The 13,785-nt window shown below is 40.5% G+C and overlaps 1 protein-coding gene across 5 annotated transcripts in view; it reads left to right on the forward strand.

Moving 5' to 3' along the window:
* The window catches only part of CPT1A (carnitine palmitoyltransferase 1A), a 72,263-nt gene that overhangs the window by 18,839 nt on the left and 39,639 nt on the right, over positions 1-13,785 (forward strand). For all 5 annotated transcript variants that reach the window (XM_034770436.1, XM_034770437.1, XM_034770438.1 and 2 more), the window contains 3 exons: positions 3,166-3,320; positions 5,612-5,751; positions 8,042-8,213. In XM_034770436.1, the coding sequence (XP_034626327.1) occupies positions 3,180-3,320; positions 5,612-5,751; positions 8,042-8,213 (453 nt within the window). In that variant the 5' untranslated portion in view covers positions 3,166-3,179. Of the gene's footprint in view, positions 1-3,165; positions 3,321-5,611; positions 5,752-8,041; positions 8,214-13,785 lie in introns of those variants that run through there.

Below are 13,785 nucleotides of genomic sequence, written 5' to 3' on the forward strand. Positions count from 1 at the left end.
TGCTGTCCCGGCCCGTCAGGGGAAGCAGCAGGCGCGCTGGGACACTTTGTTTACTTAAGTTTGCCTGCTGACGCTCGAGGTAAACAAAATTGGCATGTTAGGTAAACAAACCATCTTGGACGACCAGCAGCTTATCCTGATGGCCTGGGAACCAACGTTTACTGACCCCTGAATTATAGGGTTGGCTTATGAACGGGTTATAAAAATTTTCCATTTTTACTTATCCATCTTGCAGGAATCGGCTTATAAATGAACTGGCTTATGATCGAGTATATACGGTTCTTTTTTGAACCCTGTTATAGTTTTCGCCTTCACAACATCCCCTGGCAAAAAGTTCCATGGGTTGACTGTGTGTTGTATGAAGAAATACTTCCTTTTGTTTGCTTTAAACCTGCTGCCTATTACTTTTATTGGGTGACCCCTAGTTCTTGTGTTATGTGAAGTAGTAAATAACATTTCCTTATTTACTTTTTCCACATCAGTCAAGATTTTATAGACCTCTATCATATCCCCTTAGTTGTCTCTTTTCCAAGCTGAAAAGTCCAATCTTAATCTCTCCTCATGTGGAAGCTGTTCCACAATCCTTAATCATTTTAGTTGCCTTTATCTGTGCCTTTTCCAACTGCAATATATCTATTTTTGAAATGGGGTGACCAGAACTGCACACAGTATTCAAGATGTTGGCATACCATGAATTTATATAGTGAAAGTGAAGGAGTTTGGTTTGCCAGACTGATCAGCAAACCAATGCTGACAACCTTTGTGAAAAGGCTGCAAAATACCAAGCCTGTGGACTGCATTGACATGCAGAAAACCTTATAAACCAGTCACTGTCCGAGCCAATTTAGAAGTACTTAATGAGGCTGTTAATAGTGCTGGAGAGACAACACAGTTTATGCAAACAAACATGGCTGTCTCATCATACTTTCTATTTAAGCAAGAGATACCACACACTACAAACTGAGGACCAATGTTAAGTGCATTGTCACTTGTTAATTCTGAAATTGGACATTGATTCCGACCAACACCAGCAGAGGCTCACTATCTTTCTGCAAGAAACTCAACTGACTGGTTAGAAGCATATGGTGCAACAGTGAAAGACTAGCAGTTGAAAAAGTGAAGAACTCTCACCACATTCAGAAAATGTGCATACATGGCCGATGAATGCACTGATGCAAATGGGCATCAAGTATTAAGTCATTGCGTACGTTATCTTGATATCAGTGGTAGGCCAGTAGATGCATTTCTAGATGTTCAGGTTATAGAAGAAGACATATCGGCTGTATGTGTGTGTTATGCTTTTTTTTTTTTCAGCAAGAGTCCACAAGGACTGAGCATCTTGGGAAAAAATAGAAGATACACTAGGACTGAAGTTCAGATGAGTCCAACCTGAGAAAACCTGCTGGCTTTCTCATGAGCAATCCTTGGCTGTTGTCTTAAAATTACAGCAACCGTTATTATTGACTTTGGAAAGTATCTACCAAGATGGGACGGATCTAAGTAGTGAGGCTGGTGAACTCTGAACTTAGTAGCAAAAGTAGACGACTGTTGCCATTCTCTCTAGTAAGTCTATTGTTGAAACCACTTGAGTTATTAAACAATGCCATCCAGGCATCTGGTACAACAGTAGTAGATCTTTGTCAAGCAGTAGAAGCTACACTGAGATCAATCGGCAAGAGAGCCATTGAAAACATACTGGAAGAAGCAAAGACTTCAGTTCAGAAGTTGACTAAAGAGGACAAAAAGTGCTTGTTAAGACAGCTGAAGAAGTACACAGACTTGATTCTTACAAATCTACAACAGCAACTTCTAGATTCTACTAAACCTCTATTCGGCTTTTACAGATGCCTGTCTTATAAAACACCAACAGTTGAGTGGAGTGAGGCACTACTGCCAATGGAGCTGCTATGTGATCAGGACAGAACAGAGAATTTAAACGCAGAGTGGAATATCATATGATGAATGAATGAAGATTTGATTTCAACTTCTTTATCATCACTAGTAGTTCGACCCGATCTTTGTGCTATGTTTCCTGTGATGAAAGAAGTAGGAATTCATCTCTTGCTACTCCCAGTCACAACAGCTATAGTTGAACATTCTTTTTCCTCATTGAATTTCCTCATTCTGCCTTCTGCCTAATCATGAGCATATCACAAAGAACCGGAAGTACCAGACACATGAGAAGCCACCAAAGATGAATGCACTGCATTCGAGAAGTTCATTAACAGAGTTGTGCAAAATTACAACAGGAAACCAAGAAGGATGTAGATGTAGTACATGCTTCATAGTAGGATTGAGTAGCTAACTTTAATTTGTGTGATGATTTTGAAACAGGAGTTAAATCTAATAAAATGGTCGTGAAACATTTTTCAGTTTTTATTATTGTGCCATACAGCCCACCTTCGCCTTAATGGTCTCACCCCATGTCAGCTATCCCCCTTCCCTTCCCCTCCTCCCCCCCCATATATTCAAACACTACCACCTCCCTAATTTCAGTTCCTGGGGAAAACACTGTTGCTGAAGGAAAACTATTGCCATGAGATTTTTCCGTGTCTCTAGGGGTGTAGTAATCTAAGCAACGGACACTGTTTGTTTTCAGGGCTCATACTGATGAGGTGATTCTCATTGCATCACTTTTTTTCTTAAATCTGAACTTTTGGAGAGGCTAGGTTATTTTTCCATGGGAGCTAATATGCCTGTATATTTGAGACATTCAGATTAAAAATATTTTTAAAATGCTTATTACCTAATCCCTTTATATTAAAACTAAAATCTTTTAAAACGAATATATAGCAGACATACGCTACCTCCATTCTGCAGATATACACACCATTTGGTTAGTTTTACCAGTGGAAAAACCTAATATAATTGGGAGAAGATAAGACTCCTATTTATAGATTCATAAATTAAGGCCAGAAGGGGAACATTAGATCATCTACTGAGATTTCCTCTATTGCACGGGCCATCTGTCTGAAATAGGCCATATGGAATTGGGTAGTACTGTACATATTTGCAGCCCACTTCATGATATCTCCCAAAAAATTGGGAAATTAAGCAAGCCAGGGATGTTTCACTGGAAATGGAGTAGCTTCTGGACCAATAGTTCCTCTGGGATAGTAAAATCAGATTTGTTTTATATAATTTTTAACTTTTTTCTTTTGGCAGAACACTTTTTGAAAATGGCAGAAGCCCATCAAGCAGTAGCGTTTCAGTTTACAGTAACTCCAGATGGGATTGACCTGCGAATGAGCCATGAGGCTCTCAGACAGATCTATCTTTCTGGTCTCCATTCCTGGAAAAAGAAGTTCATCAGATTCAAGGTATTGAGTTCCTGTAGGTTTGAATGCATAATCCAAACCTATTTGGTATTTTTAAAACTTGCTTGGATTTTGCATGAGTAGAACTAAATATTGATGTAGCTATGGAAAATGATCATCATTCATCCTGATTTAATCAAAGTCTTTTTATTCTAACATGCCAATTTTGTTCTCAGTTATAAGTGCAAACATTGAGTTATGCTGAAGAACTTAGCACTGAGTGATATTTTGTGGAAACAGTAAAATAGCTATGTGAAGGCTAACCTTGAGGCATTTTTATTGGCCTTTTATATATGAGGCCCCGGTGCTGTTCTAAATTTTATCCCTGAGGGAATTCTGTGCCAAAAATTAAAAATGTTGTATATTTTATTTGTCTATATAACACTACATAATTATACGAGTTTCAATTATTTTGCTAATTTATTTCAAATACCTGTCAGCCAGTATGTCTGTAACAATACAGACAACAAAAGAGATTCCCCCCAGGAGTAGAGAATTAATGAAACCCCTACGACAACCCAGTTCCTGTTTCTCTATTATGCTTTTGTTGGACACCTCAGTATGGGTGTGTCACACATGCCAAATGGGCACATTTTGGGGGTTAACTCTGCCCCTCCGGTCTCAGACACCCACACCCTCTACCTCCCAGAGCCCACCTGCATGGCTTACCCCAGCCCAGTATCCCCCAGAGAAGAGCTGCATGATGCCCCCCACGCCCCGTACCGCCCAGGGATCCAGAGAGCGAGACAGCCTGATGTTGACTCCCGGGCATGTACAGAGTTTCCTGCATGCTGCCTCCTTCCTTCAGGATGTGCTGGGAACGCAACTGCCGGAAACCCTCCAGCATCCCCTTTCCCTCCTCCTTCCCCCGGCAGTGTCCTGTATTTGTGAGCTGGCCTCTTTTGGGTCCAGCTGCCCATAATGGCAGCCAGCAGCTCTGCAGCACCATTCTGCAGGGGGAAGTGAAATTCTGCACAGAACATTAATTCTGCGCTAATTCTGCATTGTCCAGTGGTGCAGAATTCCCCCATGAGTAAAATTAAATAAATCTAATGGTAGGGTTCTTCCTTCTCTCTTCAGTTAACAATAGTCCAAATCCCAAAATACCCAGAAGTAGCATAACCTGGGTTGTCACATTTGGTGGTCATATTGTTAATGAGAAAACCGGGAGTGAACTAACATAGTGTTTAAATTAGAGTAGGTAGTCATTTCAGATTGAGAAAAGTTTGTCATTCTTGATTAAACAAAATTTTGGCTCTTCTAGGCCCCAGTCTTCCAAACGTGTATGCTTCTCATTACTTACAGAGAAGCCTCACTGAATTATTCCCATGTCTAAATTTTCACATACATAAGAATTTACAGTAAAAACGTGATTGTGCATACTTGCTGTCAAAATTAAGTTTCCAAACTGTCAAAACAAATATTCATGAAAACATGACTTCTTGAAGATTCTGATGTTACACAAATGTGTTCTAGTAAATTAAACTAAGAAATAGATAGTGGATCTCTGATGCGTGGAACACTTAAAAAGTAAAATCTGGGTTTTACATTAAATTCTAAGTATTGGGGTCTAGATTGTTGTGTATTCACTGTGCTTTTTTCCAAATGTCTGTTTTTACATTATGCTTATTTATGCATTATTACTATTAGTGTTGACAGACTGTAGTCTGACATAACTGTATGTGAAATACTGAAATTACTTTCTAAAATAGTTCTATTATAAATCTAGAAGTATACTTGGGATTCTTATGTAACTGTGTGTAGAGCACTGTTTTAATTATATAGAAAACTTAGCTGTGTTTTTAGAATCCAAATTGATAAAATGTTGCTGCCACACTGAGCATCTGTTTTAGAGAGGCCATTTTCAGATGAAGTGGATGTTCCATTAAAGAGTTATTTGTGCTAAAGAGGTCCATTCATTTTAGCCTCTCTTTAGCAGTCTTCCCCACTGCAAAGTGCAGCCCTCCTGGTTCTGCTTCACGCTTGCACAAGGCTTGCAGTTTGGGTGAACATATATATAATTTGATATATAACTGAGAATCTCTCTAAGCTCATTTCATGCATCATCTGGGTATAACAGCTTCTGAATCACAATTGCTTCTTTCTCCCAATCTAGTCTTCTCATCTGTGTCCATCTCCTTGTTCTGAGTTAGACGTGTATTTGGAAGAAAAATGTTGGATTCTAATGTTAGTGTCCTCTTAAAAGCTATTTGTATAATTAAGATTTTTTTTTTGTATTGTGAAATAAATGACTTTCGTATGGGAAGGCTAAGTAAGGGATTCTGTTTTTCCAGAATGGAATTATCACAGGCGTGTATCCTGCTAGCCCATCCAGTTGGCTTATTGTAGTAGTGGGAGTGATGTCAACAATGTATGCCAGAATTGATCCTTCTTTAGGAATAATAGCTAAAATCAACCGGACCCTTGATACAACGTAAGTAGACTAGTACCTATTTCTTCTGAATGAATCAGTTTTTTATGCAAACCAGCATTTCTCTTGTCAAACAGATGTATAATCTAATAGACTTTCACATACCAAGTTTTAAGTTAAAGAACTAAATCATAATACAGTATATAATGTGCAAGTCACCATGTTGGTATTACCACCTCATTTTATTAGCATGAGTATTATCTGAGGAGTACAACTGATAGCTTTTCATCCGAGAACAGACAGCACAGGTGTTGTGGACAGGACTGAAGAACATTAACCGAGCCTGTAAAGAGGAATCTTGTACAACCCTGCCCTACAATGTGCCTGGCTTAGGCAATGTACCTCTGAGTGCTAAATTCATTCACAATTTTAAGAAAATAAAAAAATAAGTGAAGATATCTCAATGGGATGTTTCACCTGCAGACTGACATGTATATCAGGACACTATATCCATGTCTCTGTTTAGGTATGAAGTACGGTTGACTACAAAATGTTGCCATGATTCTGTTTATACTGTAGAAATTGATTTAAACCTTCTTTGACTTGTTGAGCTAGGTAAGTATTAGGCTACTGGTAGCCAGAGCTATTTGGAAGTATCAGTAAATACTGTAAGCCCAGTCCGCCAAAGTCATGCAGAAGCTTGTGAGCATCAATTTAGGCCTCTTATTTATTGCTTTAGAAAGCTATTGCATGTATCTCACTAGCTGGATTGGAAATATAACTTCAGTTAGTATTTTCAGAAGACCACCAAGTGTTTCAAATGTGGTTGGGAGTATGTGTATGATAAACTGCATTTTTGACACTATATATTTAAATAAAAGTATTCTTATTGTGCCAAGCATGGATGGGCATATTGTTTTATGAATTCCACATATATTTGACACACACAAGGTATAAACACTAAAATATTTTATATGGTATTTTTTACCCCAATGTTCCTTGTCAGAGGAGGAATAGTACAGACCACAGCCAAGCAAAGCACTGGTAGACATGAGGCAAGCTTTCTACAGCGTCTTCTGCTAAGTTAGTCTTGTGCGGGATGGAACCCACACAATCCTGACTTGCAACATACTTCTCTTCCGGCTCTGGGCCTTTCTTAGTAGTGGCAGAGTGTGTGGTAGTTTTCTGATATGCACAAATGAGACAAGGATGAAACCACAAACTCTTTTGTACTTGTGACTGAAGGAAGGAATTTGTTCTCTTATATAGTGGTAAGGCTAATAGGTCAAATCATTTAGTGCTACCTTTCTCTCAGTTACTACCATTTTAACACACTTTTCTGCACATCTTGTGTATGCAGTCACTGAGGAATCTGGGTGAATTATGTTAAATCATGTTGGACCTTTCTAGTGACTTAGGAGTGTAAATCCAGGGTGAATGAGAACAGATTTATCCTCTTCTCTATTCCTACAGCACGATGAGAGGAAGTGTGTGGGAAAAGATGCTACTAATACTTAAATATTATTTAAAGCTCCCTTTTTAATAGTCATTTTTAAGGATTTGGAGAATTGATGCCCCAGAGAAAATTCTGATCCATACTTTTTCTCTCTCTCTCTCAATTGAAAAAAGTGGACTTAGCACGTAGAAAGAGACTAGCTTGGCAGTGGCCTCAAAAAGTGAAGTTGGTTTATCCACAGTCTAGGTACTGCATTGACAGCTGAAGTACAAGTTGCATCACAGCACCCTCCAGTGTGTCTCACCTCTGAGCAGGAAGGATCATCTGTAGAGAGTGAGAAACTTCCCTTTGTCATTCAGCCACTCTCCTCTTTGAGTTTGCCTAGATTAGTAAAAGATCTAACAACCTGCATTTACACAAAGGAAACTACTGTGAACATCTTTTACCTCAATTTCTGTTGCTCAAGGTCAACCCTATGATGAAACCTAGGGACGTACACCAGTGAGGAACTAGGCATATTGGAGCTCCTGCACACACACCTTATTTCCTCCCCATCCTAATCATCCCCTGCATCCAGAATAGCCCTTACATATGTGCACACAACTGCTCTTATGTAGGGTGGTTGGCAAAGGAGGTGGCAGACCTATCCCAATGGAGTTTGCCTATGCCGGAGGAATTCACCACCACACAATGGAGAATGACTTTAATGGACCAAAGAACCCTCTAATTCTCCCAGAAATCTGTTGGTGAAAGGTTAGCTATAGGACCTCTATATAGGGCTTAATGTAGCTAGTCACTGGGAACAAGCAGGGCTCATGTTAGCACTTTTGTAGTTCTTCTACATTGTTTTACTTCTTCTGACATTAATTGGCGTAAACTGACTTTTATTTTAAATAGTGGTTATATGTCCAACCAAACGCAGAACATTGTGAGTGGGATGCTTTTTGGCACAGGGCTGTGGGTAGCCCTTATTATGACAATGCGATACTCACTGAAGATGCTGCTTTCCTATCATGGATGGATGTTTGCTGAACATGGCAAACTTTCCACAGCAACCAAGATTTGGATGGTAAGGAAATTTTGACTGTTTCTGTTTTAATTGTGGCACTAATAAGATATCTAAAATACCATTTGATCTCTTTCGTCATTAAGCTCTTAGAAGCCAGTTCGTTAGTTATTTTTCAGTTTTCTTTCTCTCATTCATTCATTCTTAATGTTTGGTATGCATTGGGGAATGTCCTTGTACAATGCTATTTGCTCTCCCAGTGTCTTTGGTTGCTGTCATCCAGTTGCTACCTGGGTTGTTGGTGAAACTGTTCTAATAGTTCTTGAAGAAGGGAGAGTACTTGTATAATTTGCTAATTTACCCAAAGTGGGGGATCAAATATACGTCCTACAGCCACCTCTTCTTTAGTATGGAAGTACAACTCTGAGATTACAGGTCCCAGCATACAGTGCTGCATCTTCTACAGAATGATCTGACCTAACTGTTTAGTGCAGGATGGAGCACTAAATTTTGGGAATTGTAGTCCCTGCAATGTGACATCTCTGCTCTGGTTGAGAAGCACTGTAATCTACTCCATTTAAAGTAAAATAGTTGCAGCCCTCTGGTTCCTGGCAACATGGCTTTCAGTTGGGTAGAGCTTGGATGCTCTTGACCCAAAACAACCAATATTTGAAAGACCATGGTTGTGCTTGATGAACCGAGAGAGAACAGCAACACAGGAGATAAAACCTGTTAAGCAGTCTAAAACAATAAAACTCCCTTTTACTGCTCCCCCATGATCCATCTTTTTATTGATGTTTAGTTTCATTTCATTTACTTGAAATCTTTTCTCTCAAATTGATTTCCATATAGTTGAAAATATGGGACTTTGGCCATTTTATGTTAAACGTACAGTTTTCTATAGCTATTTTGGTCAAAACAAATACATATTTACTGTAGAACTTTATTTTGCAATGAAAGAAAACATAATATTTTCAAAGTATTTAGCACTTTTATGTTCAAAGCATGTTGAAAACATAAAAGCACAAAATGCCTTTGTGAGGTTAGGTGATTTCTGTTACCCATTTTATAGATGTCGGGGGAACTGAGGCAGACACACCTAATGATTCACCCAAGATAGCAAAAGAAGCCTAGTGTCAAACCCAAGATAAGATCTAAGAGTTCTGTGACCCAGTCCTGATCATGACTCTATGGAAAAGAATCTATTTAAGAAGCCATATGCCTCAAATGATGTTTTTAGAGAGGTCTGTTTGCATGTGGGTGAATGATTTTTGGGGAGGGGATTTGCTGTTAATCAAACTCAATTATGTCAACAAAAATACTTATCTTGTTTTGCCCTTGGTTGTATTAAAAATGGTGTAAGAGCCCGATTAAAATAAACATGATGATACCCCTTATTCACCGCATTCTCCAAGTTTACTACAGTGTGTGGTTAACATGTAGTGGCTGTGTTGTGAAGGATGTTCAGTAGGCATGTAGAATGATATGCTAAAATAATTCTAAGGTGAATACGTATCTGTTATAAATGAAATTTTTGATAGCTCCCCCAGATATGGTACTGAGAGCCGCCTGATATGAATTTGTACAGTACAGGTACTGAATGGTAAGGCACAGTGCACTCTGTCAAAATTGCTTGGCATTCTCACTGGCTGAGTTTTCAGCATGTCCTACTAAATGGATATTTTAAGCTGTTAATCTTCCCTTTATAATGTTCAGCTTGAGCGGTGTAAACTGTAATCCTAATTATCATGTCTTGCTGCCTGCATTATATTTCTGGGTACTGTTGGAAAGCTGTTTCTCTTCATGGTTTTAAGTCAGTCTCTCTCTCTCTCTCCCCCCCCCCCACCCAGTGTTGCCTCTGAAGACTGACATGTCAGAACTCGTTAATTGGTATTCTCTTTTGGAACTACAAAGTCCCTCAAACTTTTTCCTGATACCTAACATAGCTGGTTTACTAATTTCCAGTGGTAGTGATGGTATTACTTCCCTCATAAACATTGCTGACCTTCATAGCTTTTTACGTCTTTATTATCTCTTCTTGGTATTTCATTATTTTTTCTGGACCTGTTTCCCTTTTTATTTCTCAGCTGTTCCCTTGATTAAGAGCGTTCAGAGGTGTGGTTAGTATGAATTTACTGATCTTTGTTCAGAAATAGTCACCTGATTGGAAAACTGGACTGTCTGTTCACCCATAGTCCAAACTGCTTTGCAAGTGACTGGAAACTATAACACTTGTGCTCAGTTTTTTTAAGGAAATTTATTATTTTTAATTCCTGTAGCAGTACTACAGAGTAAACTTGTAGTTATAGTTTAATATTTATTCCATAGACAGCAAGGAGAAATTTTGTGTCTGCTGTGAAGGCAACACCCATTAGAATGAGATCATTGCTGTATCTGGATGTGAAATAATAGCAGTTAACTGTGTAGAATAAATCACTTAGTCTTTTTGACGGATCATTTGAGAGGTATCCAAATTGGACTAAAATGTCTTAACTGTTAACAAGCTTACTGTAAGGGGGGGAAAAAGAGCTACATAGAAGTCAATATTGTTATTGCCATCAGGTGAGCAAGAATCCTCCTTATCATGGGAGAATTTGCACCTGGTATGGTTCAAGTATTCTGAAGCCAAATTGTCCCCCCCCCCCCCCCGTGAAAGGTGAAGAAAGCAACTTCCTGGTGAAAATCTCCATGACCATCCCCATCCCCCCTGTGAGAACGGTGGGGCTTGCCTGCAAATCTTACAGATCCCTGAGAGGACAGGGCCAACCATCTGGAGATTTTGTGCTCCAGGTCACCTTCCTGGATCTTTTCTAGCAGTCATGCTACTAGGAACAACTCCATCAACCTCTGGAGGCCCTCAAGGGTGCAGGGTGGGGTGACACTGAAAAGGTAGTATCTCTGATCATGGAAAAAACAGATTTTTCTGTTTTAAAAAAAAAAAAAAAAAAAAAAAAAGTTGCCAGAAGGACTCCTTATTGTTTTTGCTGATACAGACTAACACGGCTACCACTCTGAAACCTGATTTTTCTGTATAAGTTCTGTAGGGTCAGAAAGGGAATGAATTGAATTGCCCTCCTGTGCCCACTGAGTAGTTGCCCCCTCCATTGAGGATGGTGAACCACACAGAGAAGACTCCACTGGGTTCTTGGGTATGGGTGTAGGGAGAACAGAGCTAAAACTTGAGTCTCCCCTTTATGTTGAAGTGGAGTGATCCATATCAAGTGGAACCCCTCCATGTGTAGATATAAGAGGTGGCATGATCTCGCCTTTTGTTTTATAGTAGTGTAGGTCTAGTGTATGTGATCAGTGCTCAGGACCTGCAATAGGTGGAAGGGTTCCTTCCATATAGGGCTTGAAGAAGGTGGGAAAGAAATGCTCAGTCTTAATGATGATATGCCAAGTGTGTTGCCTTCTTCCTGTAATTGGTGACTTTCTTGAGGCACTTGAAGGCCCTACATACACTAAAACTTGATTATTAACACTGGCATTCTTATACTTGTTTTCATTGCATTCTTAGAAACTGTGCTATGGAGTTGTTGGGCCAGTGGTTTCTGTTAGGAATATATATTTTGTGGGGGGGAAAACACTGTCTACGTTAGATTTTTATATCAGGCTAAAACTGTGTAGGTAAATGGTTCTCAAACATAGTTACAATATTTAATTTTTTTAAAACATGGTTGTAGCTAGCTAGTGTTCTTATTCTAGCATGGGCCTTAACCCAGTGATAGAATAGGTTTTGAGACACCATATAGATAAAGTTCGATTTTCAGTCTTGCCAATCCTCTAGTCTTCAAAGAGGTAAACCTATTCAGAAAAACACTTTATAGAGAACTTTTATGGTCTACATCATAGACATTTCTCCTGTCGCCTTTAGGATGGGAACAGAGGCATTTACCAGGCCTTTACTATACAACAGAGGCAATGTGTCCTAGTGTCTAGAACACTAGATTGGAAAACTGAGGCACAAAGAGGTAGGCCTGGTCTACACTGCGAGTTTAGGTCGACTTTAGCAGCGTTAAATCAAATTAAGCCTGGACACGTTCACACGACGAAGCCCTTTCTTTCGACTTAAAGGGCCCTTTAAACCAGTTTCTTTACTCCACCTCCGATGAGGGGATTAGCGATAAAATCGGCCTTTGCGGGTCGGAATTGGGGTAGTGTGGACGGAATTCGACATTATTGGCCTCCGGGAGCTATCCCACAGTGCTTCATTGTGACCGCTCTGGACAGCACTCTCAACTCAGATGCACTGACCGGGTAGACAGGAAAAGCCCCGTGAACTTTTGAATTTCATTTCCTGTTTGCCCAGTGTGGAGAGCACAGGTGACTACGCAGAGCTCATCAGCACATGTAACCATGATGGAGTCCCAGGATCGCAAAAGAGCTCCAGCATGGACCGAACGGGAGGTACGGGATCTGCTCGCCATATGGGGAGATGAATCAGTGCTAGCTGAACTCCGTAGCAGTAAAAGAAATTGCAAAGTATTAGAAAAGGTCTCCAAGGCCATGAAGGACAGAGGCCATAACAGGGACGCACAGCAGTGCCGCGTGAAAATTAAGCAGCTACGGCAAGCCTACCACAAAGCCAGAGAAGCAAACGGAAGGTCCGGGGCAGAGCCGCAAACTTGCCGCTTCTACACGGAGCTGCATGCCATTCTAGGGAGTGCAGCCACCACTACCCCAACCGTGTGCTATGACTCCCTCACTGGAGAAACACACAGGGAAGAGGGTTCGTACGAGGAAGATGAGGATGGAGGTAATGTAGATAGCTCACATCAGCAAGGAAGCGGAGAAACCAACAGCCAGGATATGTTTGTCACCCTGGACCTGGAACCAGTAATCCCCGAACTCACCCAAGACCCTGAGGGCACACGGGACCTCTGGTGAGTGTACCTTTGTAAATATTACGCTTGCTTTTAAACCATGTGTGTTTAATGATTAATGATTAATTTGCCCTGGCAATCGTGGCCAGTACAGCTACTGGAAAAGTCTGTTAACGTGTATGGGGATGGAGCGGAAATCCTCCAGGGACATCTCCAGAAAGCTCTCCTTTATGTATTCCCAAAGCCTTTGCAAAAGGTTTCTGGGGAGGGCTGCCTTATCCCGTCCGCCATGGTAGGACATTTTACCACGCCAGGCCAGTAGCACGTAGTCTGGAATCATTGCATAACAAAGCATTGTAGCGTATGGTCCCGGTGTTTGCTGGCATGCAGACAACATCCATTCCTTATCATTCTTTGTTATCCTCAGGAGAGTGATATCATTCACGGTCACCTGGTTGAAATGGGACGATTTTATTAAGGGGACATTCAGAGGTGCCCGTTCCTGCTCTGCTGAACAGAAATGTTCCCCGCTGTTAGCCACGCGGTGGGGGGAGGGGTGAAGTGATCATCCCAGAGAATTGGGTCTGGGAGGGGAGGGGGGTTAGTTGGGTTTGTGCTGCATGTTAACCTGGAAACCGCAGCCCCTCCTTTTACATTGCAAACCCATTTTAAATGGCCAACCCAATTCATGCTTGATATGGGAAATGAGGGCGCTGCTGTTTGAAACCATTCCCACATGTTAAGAAGGTTAAAAAAGCCAAAAGACTGTGGCTTACCATGGCTGCCTGCAAGCCGAAATCTGTTGCCTGGCA

Source organism: Trachemys scripta, chromosome 4, assembly GCF_013100865.1.
Source record: "Trachemys scripta elegans isolate TJP31775 chromosome 4, CAS_Tse_1.0, whole genome shotgun sequence".
Taxonomy (NCBI): domain Eukaryota; kingdom Metazoa; phylum Chordata; order Testudines; family Emydidae; genus Trachemys; species Trachemys scripta.